Raw genomic sequence first — 16,183 nt, forward strand, 5'->3', positions numbered from 1 at the left:
CAAAGAGCTTGAGGGAGATAAATAAAGATGTGTCTATCTATCTATCAAATAATCGCCATGGACCGACTTGACCATTAAATAATGAAGTAAGCTTCATGCCACCCAATAAAAGGCTGGGAAATACTGCCATCAGGTGGTGAGGAATGACAAACTGATGTGATAGTTGTTAGAAGATAAGGGCACCAGTAGGTGGCAGTGTTGTTAAAGAATAAGATTGGCTCAGCGATGGAACGATAAGAGACATCTTACTTGGCTTTGTGGTTTTTATTTGACAAATGAAAGCTTACAGATTGTGCACAAATGTGATTTCCTTGTGCCGGGCAGAGTTCATGCTCCACCTTAGCCAAAACAAAATTATATCTAAAAGTTTATGATATGAGGAATGAGAGGATTGTCGGTGAGCTCTGATTTTCTAAAGACATTTATTATAGACTGATACTGTTCACAGTCACACCATAAACCCTGTAATAACTTATAATAGACTTATACAGTTATATATTCCTAAAGATTTGAACTTTCCCCTTGGTAAGAAAAACAAGAAATATAAAATAGGCCTATCTGTATACACTCTTGTGAGTCTGCTGGGTCGTTCAAGAAATAAGTCCCTTTTGGGTAGTGCAACTTGCCCCCCCCCCCCCAAAATAACATTTTATTTCACCTAATTTTAACATTCTGTAATATAACAGGGTTGACGATTTCATCTTAAATCAGCAGTAAATCCCCATGCAACAGGAAGGAGCAATTGAATGCAAGCTATACAAAAATGTGTAATTGTCAATCTATGGGTAACAAGTTTGACGTGTTATGCTTGACCCACTCAGTATTTCAACACAAAAAAACAGAAGTTACATTATGATTTGACTATTAGATGTTCAATGTTTTTTTAAAGTAACAGTTTCACCATATTAACACAAGAGTTCAGTTCACTTAACAGGGTTGACCTTAAAATGAGGGACACTTTTTTTTTTTTACCTAAAAATGAATCACTAATCACATGAAGAAATGACTTTGTCAAAGCAACCAAACAACTAGGGCTTTACAATGATGGTGACAACTTGGAGAAATGTTGGGGTTAAGTGGGTTAAAATCTTCCTAGAAGTCACAGAGGGTGCATAGATTTGGCACTTTAGCAAGTATTGATTCATATTTTAAAAAGGGCTTTTAAAATGTTAGATTGGTGCACAATTTATACTTAAATTATCAAAGGGACGCAAAAGGGACTCATTTCGTAGAATGACCCAGCTTCTGTCCTTATTGCTACTGCATATGGGGTGGCAGGGTAGCCTAGTGGTTAGAGCGTTGTACTAGTAACCGGAAGGTTGCAAGTTCAAACCCCCGAGCTGACAAGGTACAAATCTGTCATTCTGCCCCTGAACAGGCAGTTAACCCACTGTTCCTAGGCCGTCATTGAAAATAAGAATGTGTTCTTAACTGACTTGCCTAGTAAAATAAAAATATGTCTGACTATGGGAGAGCTAGTGTTCATTGTCCCTGTATAGTAGGCCTAAACATTGAAAAGCTAAATCCACCAGTCTTATTTCAGTGTTTCACAATAGAAGTTGTCAGATAAACATCTGCCTCAGAGCTATGTCTCATAAGTAGTTAACCGTCTGTCTTTCTTACCTTTCACAACATGTCTCCTCTATACACCGGAGTTACAAAAGTCACATGATCCAGGTGGAGTGTCATTGGCTCACAGAGCTTTCACCTGAGAAAGGCAACTATTCAAAGCGTTGACCCAGATATGACACATTGCCCTAGTTAGCCAAACTAACAATAGAGGCCCATATCATCTTGCATCCAAAATAAGAAAATATTATACAATCTGTCTTCTATGAAGACAGTAATTAAAAATAAATGTGCCAATTATCATCCTGGCAATTGAAAATAGTCCAGCTCATTTTTCCATCCATGACATAACCCCTTTCTCCCCTATATATGTTGTGTTGCTTGAAAGGCCCTTGGAATAAAATATATTACACGAGGGCCACACTTCTCAAAGTCTCATTGGTGAAGCTGGTTCATCACTTGCAGCACGTCTTCTAGTATGGACGGCCCCAAGTCAAGGTTCAGGACAAACGACGAGTCTTCATCGACCCCTGGAGGGGCCTCCACTGGGGGACAAGGAGCCTGTTGGGGGGCCGTGTTCAATTCGGATCCATCCGGCCCCATCGTTAACCCTCCCTCCTCCTTCTTTTCCTGCTCCTGCTTTACCTCCTCTTCGTGGTGCAACCTGTCATGCGCCACCACCTCCACAACATCCAGTAAAGGCAGAAAGAGGCACCTCTGGTGCCTGGAAGCCTGGGGATGGGTTCTGGCTTTGGAGGCCTGTGCATCCATCTCTTCTGGGCTGAGGAGGCGTGGGGGCTTGGGTGGGGGTGGGGGGGTCTCATTGGGGGTGGTGTTGGAGTAGAGGTCCTGGTGGCTTTGAGAGCTGTGGAGGATAAGACTTCCGGTCCGCTGGAAGGTTGCGAGGTCGCCGAAGACATCCCCGTGGGCATCCAATCCGATGTGGGAGAGGTGGCGGAAGTCACCCAAGGGTAAGCTGATCATGTTGACTGATAGCAGCTCACGGCGCTTCTGCTTGCGGGGCCAGCGCATGCTGGCTGATTTGAGGTACAAGGTGGTCTTCAGAGGCATCTTGGACTTAATGGCGTGTACTGTCAGTGAGTTCAACACTTTTAGGCTGAAGTGGAGGTCACTCAGTTGAAGGGTCCAGTTGACCTTTAGGCAGCTCTGAAAATGTGAGGACAAACAAACTAGGTTAAGAAAACTCACTTCAAATGATTTGATACTCCTTCTTTTGTTTATTTTCTATTTTGGCATTTCATAGCTACACAGCCATATATGGACTGGTAACTGCAGCCATGACTGTATAATAAAAGAACCTGTTTTTCTTGTATAGATGTGTAACTTCACACACACAGCTTGCGGCACAAAGGTTTTGTCATGGGTGTGACCTTAATCTAGTAAGAATTGATGCCTAAAGAGTGCTGAATGCTGAATTGTTTGTCTCATGGAAGGAAAAGTCTAAACAACCTCTTGTACTGGAAAGTGAACACTGAGGCACATTAGTCTGTTAATAAGTAACCTTGGAGACTTGTTTTATTTCAGGGCCATTACTTTTATCTCTGACCTGATAAAAATGCTTTTTTCTTTGACTGTTGGTGTTTCTGTGATTGCTTTAGCTTTGTTTTCACTCGTTGTCATTGTTCACACTATGTTTATGTGTCTAAAGCTACTTGAACGTTTGAGACAGTGTTGGAGTCGTGGCTTGTTGTAACTGGTAGTATCACATTTCTTCTCATTTTAAGAAGGTGAGCGTTTTTCCCCAGGGCAGTGTTCCATGTTACCTGTAATGGAACAGTGCCTTGAGAATTCCAAGGAAAACTGGAAGACAACCTGGTTAGGGACTTTCCTAATTTGCCTAAAATGTGAAGTTGATGCTGTCTTATTTGTATTTTATAGTCATAGCAAAAAAGCATCTGAGGAAAATGCTGCTATTAAAGGAATTTGGCCTATTTTTCAGACCATGTTGAAATCCCCATGGTGGGCTGTTTTTCTGTACAGTTAGTACAAGGTTTTATAATCTTCCTGATAGTTACGATCATGGATCCTTTTAACAACTTAGTTCCAATGGATCTACAATTATCTCGTTTTTACATCTAATATTTGTATGGGGCTTTTAAAGAGACAGCCACGAGGACAATGCGTCAGAGATAGTGCCTCAGGTAAGCTGAGGTAGCTGGCATGATTCAAATGAACAGTAAAACGGCCAACTGTTGTGTCCAGTCTGAAATAATCATTTATTTGGACAATTAGTTGGTCCACTGACACTAAGTCAAGACGTGAACCACTAACTAAAGCCATTACAGTATATAGGCCACACATTGTTTGTTAATTCACTTATTGCTTAAAAGTCTTAAAAGCTTACCGGTGTCTATCTTTGTTTCCACACAAGTGAGGTGAACAGGAAGCAGTCTTTCTATGCATTCTCAGTGTATTTGCTCTTCTCGCTCTTCTCTACAGTTTTAGAACACACAGCTCTCTAGACGTTCCATGTGCGAAAAGCGCCCCTGACTCTGAAACACTGACAAGGTCTACTACCCTAAAGCACACACAAACTGAGCTAGACTGCCTTATCAGCTCACCTGTGTCTCTGGGTTGTGTTAGTTTAAAGTGATAAACCTTCGGTCCCTCCACCCTGATTTATCAATATCTCTGTCTGTGCGTCTTCTCTCTTGTGACCGTCTTCTCTCAGGTAGTCCTCTAGTCCCAATCATCTCTGGAATAGAGGGTCAGCTCTTATTGTGGAGGTGTGACAAAGGAGGAGGGGTGTATGACGCTCAGGTGAACTCTTCACTGCCACGGTTTCTTTCAACGAAGGTAGGGAAAGGGGGAAGTGTTCTAGATTATATCACTTGCCCTGTGGGTTTCAACTTCCTGTTGAGAGTTAGAATATTACAATACACAAGGTACAATTTGGTGCTTCAGCAGTTTTTCTCTCTAGAAAGTTAGTTTAGCCAGCTACTTACACGTGGTAGTAATCATGGCCGAATAACTGACCAGGCCTGCAGGGCATGTGCCCAGGGGTCCTGACCTCCAGGTGGCTGACATTGATTTTGTTAGTCACTCTCACTCAGTTATCATATGAACATGGCATAAGTCATGGAAAAATGTGTAGAATTGCAGGTACATTTTTGCAGTTTTAAAGCTATTTCATATTCACCCCATTGCACAATGAGTAGAATTGCATGAAATTAGTTTTAAAATTGCAAAATTTTATCTCTGCCCCATGGCAAAATGTGTAGAACTGCATAAAATGTGCTTTAAAACCAAAACGTTTCTCTATGCCCCATGGCAAAATGCATAGAATTGCAGAGAATAAGCTTTAATAAAACTATTTTGTTTCTCTCTGCCATCAAGGGGGACCACTAAAATATTATACCCCAAAAAGCTAGGGCCGGCCCTCCCTCCTCTCCAAACACACACCACCTCCGTTTCCTCAATCCACTCGGTATTAATGAAAAAGTTATTCTCTGCTCAGACACAATGTTCAGCTTGCCATAATAGTCCTAAATGATGTAATTCATCTCTCACTACAATGATAATGGTATGCTACAAACACTGACTCAGAGCATCTTATATCATGCATTGATAAATGTCTTTCTCATTTTATTGCCAATTTGTGGATTTGAGCATTATTATAGACTTTTATGGTTGTTTCTGAATTGTGCCTTTTCAAGGCGCACAACATTTTGTTTTGCGAAGTAAATGATCAATCTGGTCTTAGGCTTTTATAGAACATGACCAGTGAAAGAATTTACCCGTCCAATATTAAAAAGGAATTGCATTACAAAATCACCAGCTGAACACCTTGATTTCTTAGAGGCGGCTGTGAGATACACATGGTCAGGGGACCTGCATTCCAAACCCTGTTTGCTTCTCACATTCATTAGATAAGGACTGGTTGCATAATCAGCTTGATCTAATATGAAAACAAACTCTCTTTCTTACACCTTAAGAACATGCTGTCTCTCTGAAGGGTATCAATCAAATACCAACCAAAATGAATATATAACCTACCATTTAAGGACCGTTTAGATTCTATACACATTTCTCCTTAGCAGCAGAAGGAAGGAGATGAGCAATTCCAAATGAATCTGAAGCTTGTGAAAAATGCACAGAGCACTATGAGAGGCAGGTTCTCACTCATTGCACTCCATAGACCTGCTGTAGCCAATATGGAATGCCAATCACCAGATAAGCTCTTTCGTACACTTGTGTCAGTTACTGCTATTGTGGGCTATGGAAAGAGAACAAGCAAACAACCAAATAAAAAAACTTACTTTGCCAGTGACCAGTGTTCCCTCTTATTTTTTTCACCACTGAGCCAAATTTCAGGTCTGCTGAGCGCAAACTTGAATGTTGTGGAAAATTCTGTGCAACTTCTAGCACACATTTTCTGTGAGTACTGAGGCTGTGTTTACGTTTTAACAGTGTTCAAGTAGGTTACTGTGGCTAGTTGATCACAATGTAGGCATACCAGAGTGGCCTACCATCAAAAACAATGGAGATAATGCATCCCATAACATTTTATCATGGAAATAGCTGTTCTATCATTCAGCCTACAGTAGCAGCCAATGTGTGGTGTTCAATGTAGGCCTACATTCCATGAGAAGTTTGAAAAAACATGCAGGGCTTGACGTTAACCTGTTAATCCACTTGTTCTCCAGATAAGGAGGTGACTGAAAATGCTTTTGTGATGTGTGATGCAAGAAACCATTTTACAAAATAAAATGCATTATTATTCCCGTACCATTATCAGAACCAGACAAATTATGTTACCCTCTGCATATTGGCTACTTAGCTTATTCAAGCCTAAAAATAAAACAGTGCTCCTTTAAGACCAAAAACAGCTCTTTACCTGACTCGCTTTTCAAAGATATCTCGAGTTGTACACATTTTGTGCTCTTGTAGGAAGCCATCCCTCCCCTATTGCTGACTATAAAGGATCTACAGGGCATTAGGAAAGTATTCAGACCCCTTGACTTATTCCACATATTGTTATGTTTCAGCCTTATTCTAAAATGGATCAAATTGTTTCCCCCCTCCAATCTACACACAATAGCCCATGATGACAAAGTGAAAACAGTTTTTTCTAAATGTTTGCAAATTGTGTAGAGGCACAGATCTGGGGAAGGGTACCAAAAAATGTCTGCAGTATTGAAGGTCCGCAAGAACACAGTTGCCTCCATTATTCTTAAATGGAAGAAGTTTGGAACCACCAAGACTCTTTCTTGAGCTGGCCGACCAGCCAAACTGAGCAATCGGGGGAGAAGGGCCTTGGTCAGGGAGGTGACCAAGAACCCGATGGTCACTCTGACAGAGCTCTAGAGTTCCTCTGTGGAGATGGGAGAATCTTCTAGAAGGACAACCATCTCTGTAGCACTCCACCAATCAGGCCAAACGTTTGCAGGAGGAATACCGTAGATTGGAACATTGCCGTCATAAATAAATAGCATTTGATGAGAAAACATAACACAAAAACACAACTGGGCTATTTTTATTTTATGATTTATTGAGGCCTCAAAAATACATGATACCAAATGTGCAACTTACTATACGATTTGTCACAAGCAACAATTTAGTAACATAGACAGACTGTATGTACAGGAGTGAATGTAGCTTCATCAAAGTACAATTTGTTTGAATGTCTCCAAATTATATTTTACTGTAAATACACTATGACATCAGTACTGTAGGCACAACAAATACTGTGGCCACGTCATATTATATAATCAACAATTAAATTACACCGACATATGTTCTAGAGAAAAAATCCTTACCCAAGTTATCACTGACCATAGACACCCCTCCAATCAACAAACACACAGTAAATGCAGTAGTTCAAGTCTAACTGACTGGTGAAAACACTCATGCATTGTTGCAGCGAGACCAAGTGGTTAGTAACAACTTTCACATGATAGTGCCCTTGTTTAGACACCGACCCATTGTTTACCCCACGCCTGTCATGGTCACCACAGAGAAGCCCACCTTCTCCAGCTTGTCCAGAACCACCCGGGGAGGCTCGTCCACATGGTGCTCCCAACTGGAAATGCAATGACCTCGTTATTATTTGATTGAGAACACATGGCATTAGTACAATACATTTGCACAATGTAAATCCATGGCAGCCGAAGGTTTTACATTTATAAACCAACACTGTGCTGTTTGGGTATTTGTTGTAAATTCATACAGAAATTCAGTAAATGCAGAAAGCATAGTTAGGGTCCATGAAGTAACACTAAGGAATTTGTATGCCATTTGAAGGGTATGTTAACATATTTTTTACACTACACATTTTCTGTAGATTCTGAGCTTCTTTTAAAAACCAGTAAATAATGCAAATTACTCACAAGTTGTTCCACAATATGTTGGTCTTTCTGGCTCCTAGCTTCCCAGGTGTTGGACGTTTTGCTGTCTCTCTGTGTGGCTAAATAATGTTCTGTGGTTTGGGGATGCTTCAGTTGATGGAGCTGGGTGAGTTGTGTGTGTACTGACGAACATCAGCAATTTCCTGCATTGAGAAGGCATCACTAACACAGATACTATCTTTAATATCCTCAAGGCTGTGCTACAGAGAAAATGACAGATTAAACACAGTCTGTAAACGTGTCATTCTGTGCAGACTGCAGAGCAATATTAATGGACATTGAAAAACATGTTTTTCTCGAACCCTTTCATTTCACACAACAAATGAATCAATGGAATCACCGCAACTATGGGAGTCTGTTGGGACATGGGGCTGACTTGTTACCAAGTACAGGAATTTGTCGACAGAGTTGCAGCAGACACGTTTTTAAAATTAACCTCTGTCTTGCTCTGCTTTTCTACTTAAAAAAAAGAATTGGTGGTTTTATTTGATTGTTTTATTAAACAATTATTGATTAGCAAACAAATAAAACAGAAGACAAACATATGTACATGGTAAGAGTTTAAGATTTTACATTTTATAAGTATCAACGCATAGCGACTCTGAGGTTCATTTAAAAGACTTTAGTGTGCGCCCAATCCTATGCTAACTAAAACGTGTCCCTGTTTTTTTTGTTTTAGTAATTCTGTCGGTTTCCACTATTGGCTGTCTGGAGAGGAAGACTGCTTTGGCTGTTTGGAGAGGAAAGTGGCCGGTTGTGATACAGCCTGGAATCGAACCAGGGAGTCTGTAGTGACGCCTCTAGCACTGAGATGCAGTACCTTAGAACACTGTGCCACTCGGGTACCCTCGTGTCTTAGACCATTCCTCCAAGCAGAATCCTTACAGATCATTGATATCCTTTGTCTGCACTTATGGACTGCCCTCTCAATTCAAACCACATGTTTTCAATGGGATTCAAGTCTAAAGACAGATGGCCATGGCAAAATGTTGATTTGGTGGTAAACTAACCATTTATTTGTGGATTTTGAAGTGGGCTTGGGGTTATCGTCTTGCTGGAAGATCCACTTGCGGCCAACTTTCAGCCTCCTGGCAGAGGCAACCAGGCGTTTGGCTAAAATGTCCTGGTACTGGGTAAAGTTCATGACATCCTTCACCTTAACAAGGGTCCCAGGACCAGTGAAAGTCAAATAGCCCCATAACGTCAATGATCCACCACTATATTTTACAGTAGGTATGCGTTTCATTTCTGTTTATGCACCCTTATTTTGATGCAAAACCCTCCACTGGTGTGTGTGGCCAAAGAGATATATTTGTGTCATCCAATGAATGTAAACGCCTGGAGTCTGCGAAACGGAATTGGCCCTTACATTGGAACAGGAGCTTTGGTTAGATGACATGAAAATAGATCTTTGGCCCTGCACACCAATGGTGGGTTTTGCATCAAAATAAGGATGCATAAGCAGAATATGTATATATTTTTTAAATCTTTGCAAGGTGAGGTATTAAATTTGACCCCAAAATTTCTCTGAGCAATTGTATTAGTACAAAATATAATTTCCCCAATTTCTTAGTATACAATATAGCTCAGTATTTGAATTATTTATTTTTGCCCCTTTATTACAGGTGCCAATTTCAGAAGCCATTTCATATCACGTCACTGTGACATGGTTCAATATGGTTTAAGCTATTATATTGCAGCTCAATTGGTGTCAATACCGCTGAGATGTCTTTTTGTGATACAGAAATATTACTTTAACATCCTAATACACAGTCCTTTCAAATGGATGCCATGTCAATTTGTGGAATCATGTAAACGGAGTTAAAATAACTTATATGTAGTCAGGAGATCTAATGATAAAATCATTTTAATACAATGTGTCTTATACAGAAACTATGGTTCTTGAATGTACAAACAAATAGAGAAAATGTAGTCGTTAAGGGTGTCAAACCTTGTTAGTAAGGGGGCATGTACTGATGTTTATTCTATTAAGAGCAGATGTTTGACAAATAAAGAGAATTGATCTATTGATGTGGTTGAATGTCAAATCCAAAGATGGTTTAAATGAAAAACACTGGTAGAAAAATCAGACACCCTCGAAAAACAAAATCAAAACAAAACAATACCACAAGCATACATCTAAATATGTCCACGTCTACCAGTGGAGTTAGATAGAAATATTATTTTACAAGTCCGTTGGGTTGGTGAAAAATGTCACATTTCTATGAAGTTGAGCTCCCTCTGATTCTCAAAGCCGCTATAGGCCCATATACTGTAGAATACAAAATGAGTATCCAGTGTAAGCCTAAGCATGGGCAAATCACTGTGCTCCTTGGGGCAATAGGCAACATTCTCTATGCACAGTACCCTCTTGTACTGTAGAAATGCATTCTTCCCTCAGTAATGGGACGGTCCAAAATCATATCAACACAACAGTTATGGCCAGCATCTCCCTATTAGTCATTTTCTTAGCTCTTACCTCAGGAAAGTGTGTACACACAAAACACACAAGAGCTGCCATTGTGCAAGTCTATGGTAGCAGGTGAGGGGCATAGACACATGACATACAGCCATGCTCTCACTCCCTGGTATGGTGCCATCTGAGCTCAGTCCTTGGCGTCTCCCACCCCATCTGCATTGATGGCAAACATGGCTTCAGACTCAGGGAGGCAGGGCGAGTCGTAGATTTTGCAGATCCTCGTTTCGCCGCGGCCTTTCCTCAAGTACAGTCTGAAAACAAGGAGCGGTTTTAGCTTGATAGCTAGCTGTATTCTTTTAGAACCCAGTGGCTTAACGACTGGCATGCTATGTTTGAAACCCTGAGAATGTGAACAAGAGGGAGTACAAGAGAGTCAATGGAGCCACTCACCGCGTAGTGGAGGCATGTGCCATGATGTTGCCCCCGATCGGTTTTTTAGGGTCTGCTGAGAACATGGCGGCACCGTCTACCTGGGCCACCACCTGATTGGTTATCACCACAGCAACGCCAAACTGTGACAAGGCGAGAGTCAAAAAATGTTTTTAGCATTACGACCATACCATGAACACTAAAAACATAAAATGGATGTACAGAGAAGGGTTCAGAACGTTGCTGATATAAACATATTGTATTAGACCGACACAATAGGTAAGGAGTTCAGCGAACAGACAAAACCCCTGTAATTCTAGCCCTGGACTTACCTCGTCTGCTAGCCTTAGCAGCATTCTCAGGAAGCGTCCCAGGTGGCCTTGCCGTGCAGCGAGCTCTCCCCTCCCGGAGTAGTCGGTTCTGTAGAGGGCTGTGGCACTGTCCACTATCAGCAGGGCATACCTGAGAGAGAAGGGGCCATATGGTTAGAGACCTATAGCACTGCAGACTAGAGGTAGGGGTACTTTACTAGGATTTCTTTGAGGGTACTGCCCTTATTCATGTCATAAACAACAGTATTTACATGGAAGGAAAGAAAGTAATGTGAGAAATGGAAGAGGGAGGGAGATGGGCCTGACCTGGACTCTGCCATCATGGCTGAGGCTTGGTAAAGCAGCTGGGTCTGGTGGTCTGTGTTAAAGGCCCTAGCGTAGGCTACATTGTCCAGAACGTCACTCCCAACAAGTCCATACCTAATAAAAGACAACAGTACCTTCTGGTGTGATACAGCTTTCTGAAGGAAGTACTGCATTTGCAATGGTAACTCTCTGAACAGAGAAATTGATGCCCGTTATTCCTGTAGAGGAATAGTGTGGCTCCAAATTTCAATCTCTGTCAGTGTCATTTAACTCAGTAGTTACTCCATTGTTATTGTGTTGGTCCATGAGAGAACTCACCGCTCTGCTACAGCCAGTAACCTCTCTGGTCTGAAGGTCCCCTCTGTATCAATGTACATGGCTTTTCCCTCTCCACCACCCTGGTCAATGGGCAACTGAGTTGGGGAAAAGCACAATAGATCAAAAACTGAATGTCCTGAGTGCTATCGTCATATTCTGTGAGCAGATGTGATTGGTATGAGATAGGAGTATACAGCCAAGTCTGCCTTTATTAGTATGGGGGAAAAAATGGCATCATGACAAGTACCTGGCAGGTGACTGCAAGGGTATGGCACAGCTGTGTTTTTCCTGTCCGGAACTCTCCAAACATTTCTGTGATGGAGCCTGTCTCTATCCCACCTGAGAGAGAGAAAGCCTTTTTCATGCACACGATGACAAAATATACAACTGGACAACTCAAAAATCATGTCCCGAGTCATGACAACAGTTCTAAAAATCTAGGTAACTGGCATAGATCCCAGGCTCACCCTGTAGCAGCTTGTCCAGCTCTTTGGACCCAGTGGAGATCTGGATGATTTCAGCTCGGCGTTGGTGGAACTCTGTTGCTGTGGTGAAGCCCATGGGCACTAGTTTGGCAGCTTCAGACTGGAGAAAATACCAATAGCGGAAGATCAGCCACAGTCTTAATATCAGAACTAATGTGAACTGTGGACAACCCAAAATGAGCAGAAAATAATAACTCAGATTGGAAAATGAAGGGGACCTAACCAGAACTTTGTCTGCTTTGGCCTCACTGATCCCCTTGATGTTAAGCAGCTCCTTCTTGGGGGCATAGGCCACTGCCTCAATGGTGTGGAAGCCTGCATCCTCCAGCTTCTTTATGTCACTGGCACTGATGCCACATTGCTGTGTAGGAAACATTGCAAATGTAGGCCGTCATTGTAAATAATAATTTGTTCTTAACTGACTTGCTTAGTTAAATAAAGGTAAAAATAAAAAATAAATGCACCAACACCTACCTCAAGTCTGCTCAGTAGCTGTGGTCCAAAGCTCTCCTCCTCCTCTACCTCTGCCTCCACTCTGGCCTCGCTCCTCACTGCCATCTTGATTTATGGACAGGTGAGGTATGTCTTTAAAAAGGGGAGAACGTTTTGACGGTGCAAGAGTTATAACTCTATAGCTAGTAAACAAGTATTGTTCACTGAGGAGAAAACAACTGCGAGGCAAATATTACTTTCCATTGTGTTAGTTACTGAAACACACTTGATCACGACATGATTTTTTCCCCGATCGGGAATAAGAAATTATTCTAACTATCAACAGAAGTTACACAACCGGAAATTGCAACCAACTATTGTACAGTAACGTTAGCTGGTCAAGTTGTTGATGTTGACCTTTCCAGCCTGTTCATGCATCTAGTAATCAAATAATTATTGACTTACTAAGTGAAATAAGATTTAGCTAGCTAGTTCACCTACTAGTAAGTGTTGTATTTCTTGTTTAGAGACTTGTACAGCCTTTGAATGTGACCGATATTCATGAAAGGTAGCGTTACCTAGCATTATTAGGCTAATTCGTTCAGCTGAGCTACTGAATTACATGATCTGGCATGTCTGTGAGTGACTTGGCTTACATCCAAATGCTCAAACTTGTAGCTAGCGCATGTTAACTTTAAGTTATGGGATAGGATTTATCCAAACGTATGATAACAGCGTCCACTTACCTCTAGTTTTTATTGCTTGAACTAAAATCTCCCGCTCGCTAGTCAACGTACTTGTTTATCAGGCTACGTAATTACGCTAACCCTTCCCTCGAGTGCTGGGATTGGACAGTGTTGGGTTGCATCCCAATGAAAAACATGTACTTCCTCACTCCGGTTTCATTCTCTTGATCTGCATTTGAAAAGTCAATATATGGAAGCAAGCTTAATGTAGTGGTCAGTAAGCACTATATAACCTAGGCTTTTGCTATTTCTAAAAACGTTTGGCTTGGTGTGCCGCCACCCATCTGAGCAGTCGGCTGTGAATGCCCTCACTGGCAAGTGCAATTATGTTGACTGTGATTTGGGTTCTGACCCTCCACAGGATGTGTGGTAAGAACAATGCTGATGTATCTCTTTTAAGGGTTGTTATTTCCTTTTCCTCTTCGCACACACACACTTTTGGTCAGTTCACATGAATCTTGACTGGGAGTGAATCTTGGTGGAATAGGATTTGTGTTAATCCGAATGAATTGTGGTTCGACAAGGCAAAAACATGTAGAACATAACAGTATCAGTAAAGCGTGATAATTATGCAATATAGACAGGATATATGAACATGAATGAATACCCATAATATTACACTATTATAACAGCTATAAACAGGGCTATAATCTTAGTAGCATAAACATTAACCTAAAGATGAACCTCTTGTCAGAGAAAGAGAAACCTATTACTGAGACTGACAAAATAAAGACTTATGGCACCTTCTCTCCGGCCTGGTGCGAGAGCCTGCTGTGCTGAGGTCTTATCTGATCTGCCCTAGAGCCACAGGGTCGCAAATTACTCTGCGCATGTGCGACCTCCAAGACCCGTCTGGGAGAAGCGCAACAACCGCTTTAATTAACTAAGGCTATTATGGTAAGCACTCGCACACATATCATGCACATATGAAAACTATGTTTACCAATAAAACAATGACACGCATGGCAATGGGCACAAGGCTACATTCTATGAACAATATGCCACGCAGTATTGGCAACTCCAACATGAAATAATAGTAACAACGGTACAATAGACCATATGGTTGCAAACTGATCAAAGTTACTAAGTCATAGTAATTACCCATTATTACACATGTAAAAAATAAATCCAATAAACCCCCCTCCAACTTACATTACGATGCACACACCCAATTCATGTATTGTTGTTACTGTCCACAACAGTCCTCAGAAATGTGTCTTCTTTTTATGGACATCAATAACACTCTGACGTGTGTGTGCAGTGTCCAGATGTACCTTTTCAAGCACTCTGATTGGTTGGGAATGGCAGCTATGGATTTTTTTTTTTACTTCACCTTTATTTAACTGGGGAAGTCAGTTAATTAAGAACAAATTCTTATTTACTTATTTATGACGGCCTACCCCAGCTAAACCCTCCACTAACCCAGACGATGCTGAGCCAATTGTACACCGCCCTTTCATGGCCAGTTGTGATACATCCTGGGATCGAACCCAGGTCTGTAGTGACGCCTCTACCACTGCGATGCAGTGCCTTAGACCGCTGCGCCACTCAGGATCCCTTAAAACTACGATAACTAAGGTAGGCTAATCAGCCATACTAACGGGACTGTGAGGGAAATTTAGGAAGAGAGGAGGGGAACAGGACAGCCTTTTAAAAAAAAATATATATTACGACACATTACAAATCAGAGGAGACAATGAGAGGAGGCCACTGTAGACTATTGAGATGCAGCCATAAGAGCATACCAGTAATTTCACTGAGGGGGTTCGATGAATCCCACCCAGGCACGCCAGTGTAGGCGTGTTTTCTATTGGCTGACAGTTGATTGCATTCGAGACGCGCCCCTGTCAAAGCCCACGCCAAAACAAGCGAGGTAATAAAGCAATGTGTAGTAATTACTAGGATTCTGTTTTCTCATGCAAAAGAGATTGCTTTTGATAAAAATGCTATATCTGCCTTCCCAATGAAAACTAGTTAGAACATTCTAATATTTATTATATGGAAAGGATATGCATGTTTCTAGATGATGCACCATCCTGCCTTGTTGACAAAATGACTGAGCAGCGCAGATTACGGTTTGATTTGAGAAAGGCGTGCCTCCCTCCCTGCTTTTGCCCAATTACTTAACGGGTCTATGCCCGGTGCCGCACGGATCAGCATAATCAAATCGGCCCAATGTAAAAATCCTGTTGACCCTCCATACTATGAAATGATAAATACTACCAGTCAAAAGTTTGGATACACCTATTCTTTCAAGGGATTTTCTTTATACTATTTTCTACATTGTACAATAAAAACAAAGACATCAAAACTATGAAATAACATATATGGAATCATGTAACCAAAAAAGTGTTAACATTTTATAGTCTTCAAAGTAGCCACCCTTTGCCTTGATGACAGGAGTGATGAGTGCTGCATCAGATGACCTGGCCTTCACAACCACCCAACCTCAATCCAATTGAGATGGTTTGGGATGAGTTGGACCGCAGAGTGAAGGAAAAGCAGCCAACAAGTGCTCAGCATGTGTGGGAAGTCCTTCAAGACTATTGGAAAAGCATTCCAGGTGAAGCTGATTGAATGCCAGTGTGCAAAGCTGTCAAAGGGTGGTTACTTTGAATAATCTGAAATACATTTTTTTGATTTGTTAAACACTTTTTGGTTACTACATGATTCCATGTGTTATTTCATAGTTTTGATGTCTTCAATATTATTCTACAATGTAGAAAATAGTAAAAATAAAAACCCATGAAAGAGTAATGTCCAAACTTTTGACTGGTAC

At 41.3% G+C, this 16,183-nt stretch overlaps 2 protein-coding genes across 4 annotated transcripts; both read right to left on the reverse strand.

Annotated features, from left to right (window-relative positions):
* Nucleotides 1-403: 403 nt before the first annotated feature.
* Nucleotides 404-4,390, reverse strand: LOC135505897 (cdc42 effector protein 3-like). Of its 2 annotated transcripts, none has more exons than XM_064925111.1 (2): nt 4,152-4,390; nt 404-2,736 (listed from the first exon to the last, which is right to left on the reverse strand). In XM_064925111.1, exon 2 carries the CDS (start codon nt 2,638-2,640, stop codon nt 2,005-2,007), a length of 636 nt encoding a protein of 211 aa, XP_064781183.1. In that variant the 5' UTR covers nt 2,641-2,736; nt 4,152-4,390; the 3' UTR covers nt 404-2,004. The 2 variants fall into 2 exon arrangements, with proteins under 2 accessions (XP_064781183.1, XP_064781184.1); XM_064925112.1 differs by having other exon boundaries at nt 3,935-4,390.
* A 5,396-nt stretch (nt 4,391-9,786) lies between these two features.
* On the reverse strand, nt 9,787-14,580 carry LOC135505900 (DNA repair protein RAD51 homolog A). Of its 2 annotated transcripts, none has more exons than XM_064925117.1 (10): nt 14,557-14,580; nt 12,701-12,811; nt 12,450-12,587; nt 12,209-12,326; nt 11,989-12,080; nt 11,742-11,836; nt 11,424-11,537; nt 11,118-11,247; nt 10,807-10,928; nt 9,787-10,667 (listed from the first exon to the last, which is right to left on the reverse strand). In XM_064925117.1, exons 2-10 carry the CDS (start codon nt 12,782-12,784, stop codon nt 10,544-10,546), a joined length of 1,017 nt encoding a protein of 338 aa, XP_064781189.1. In that variant the 5' UTR covers nt 12,785-12,811; nt 14,557-14,580; the 3' UTR covers nt 9,787-10,543. The 2 variants fall into 2 exon arrangements, with proteins under 2 accessions (XP_064781189.1, XP_064781187.1); XM_064925115.1 differs by lacking the exon at nt 14,557-14,580 and adding an exon at nt 13,405-13,720.
* Between the last annotated feature and the right edge of the window lie 1,603 nt (nt 14,581-16,183).

This window comes from Oncorhynchus masou, chromosome 19, assembly GCF_036934945.1.
Source record: "Oncorhynchus masou masou isolate Uvic2021 chromosome 19, UVic_Omas_1.1, whole genome shotgun sequence".
NCBI classification, from domain to species: domain Eukaryota; kingdom Metazoa; phylum Chordata; class Actinopteri; order Salmoniformes; family Salmonidae; genus Oncorhynchus; species Oncorhynchus masou.

What these genes read in the sequence shown, in the direction of transcription:
- LOC135505900 (XM_064925117.1), bottom strand. Translation starts at nt 12,784, where the DNA reads ATGGCAGTGAGGAGCGAGGCCAGAGTGGAGGCAGAGGTAGAGGAGGAG. An exon ending in GCCATGATGGCAGAGTCCAG is followed by an intron (nt 11,248 to 11,423) that starts GTCAGGCCCATC and finishes CTTCTCTCTCAG; the next exon opens with GTATGCCCTGCTGATAGTGG. An exon ending in GCACATGCCTCCACTACGCG is followed by an intron (nt 10,668 to 10,806) that starts GTGAGTGGCTCC and finishes CCTTGTTTTCAG; the next exon opens with ACTGTACTTGAGGAAAGGCC.
- LOC135505897 (XM_064925111.1), bottom strand. Translation starts at nt 2,640, where the DNA reads ATGCCTCTGAAGACCACCTTGTACCTCAAATCAGCCAGCATGCGCTGG.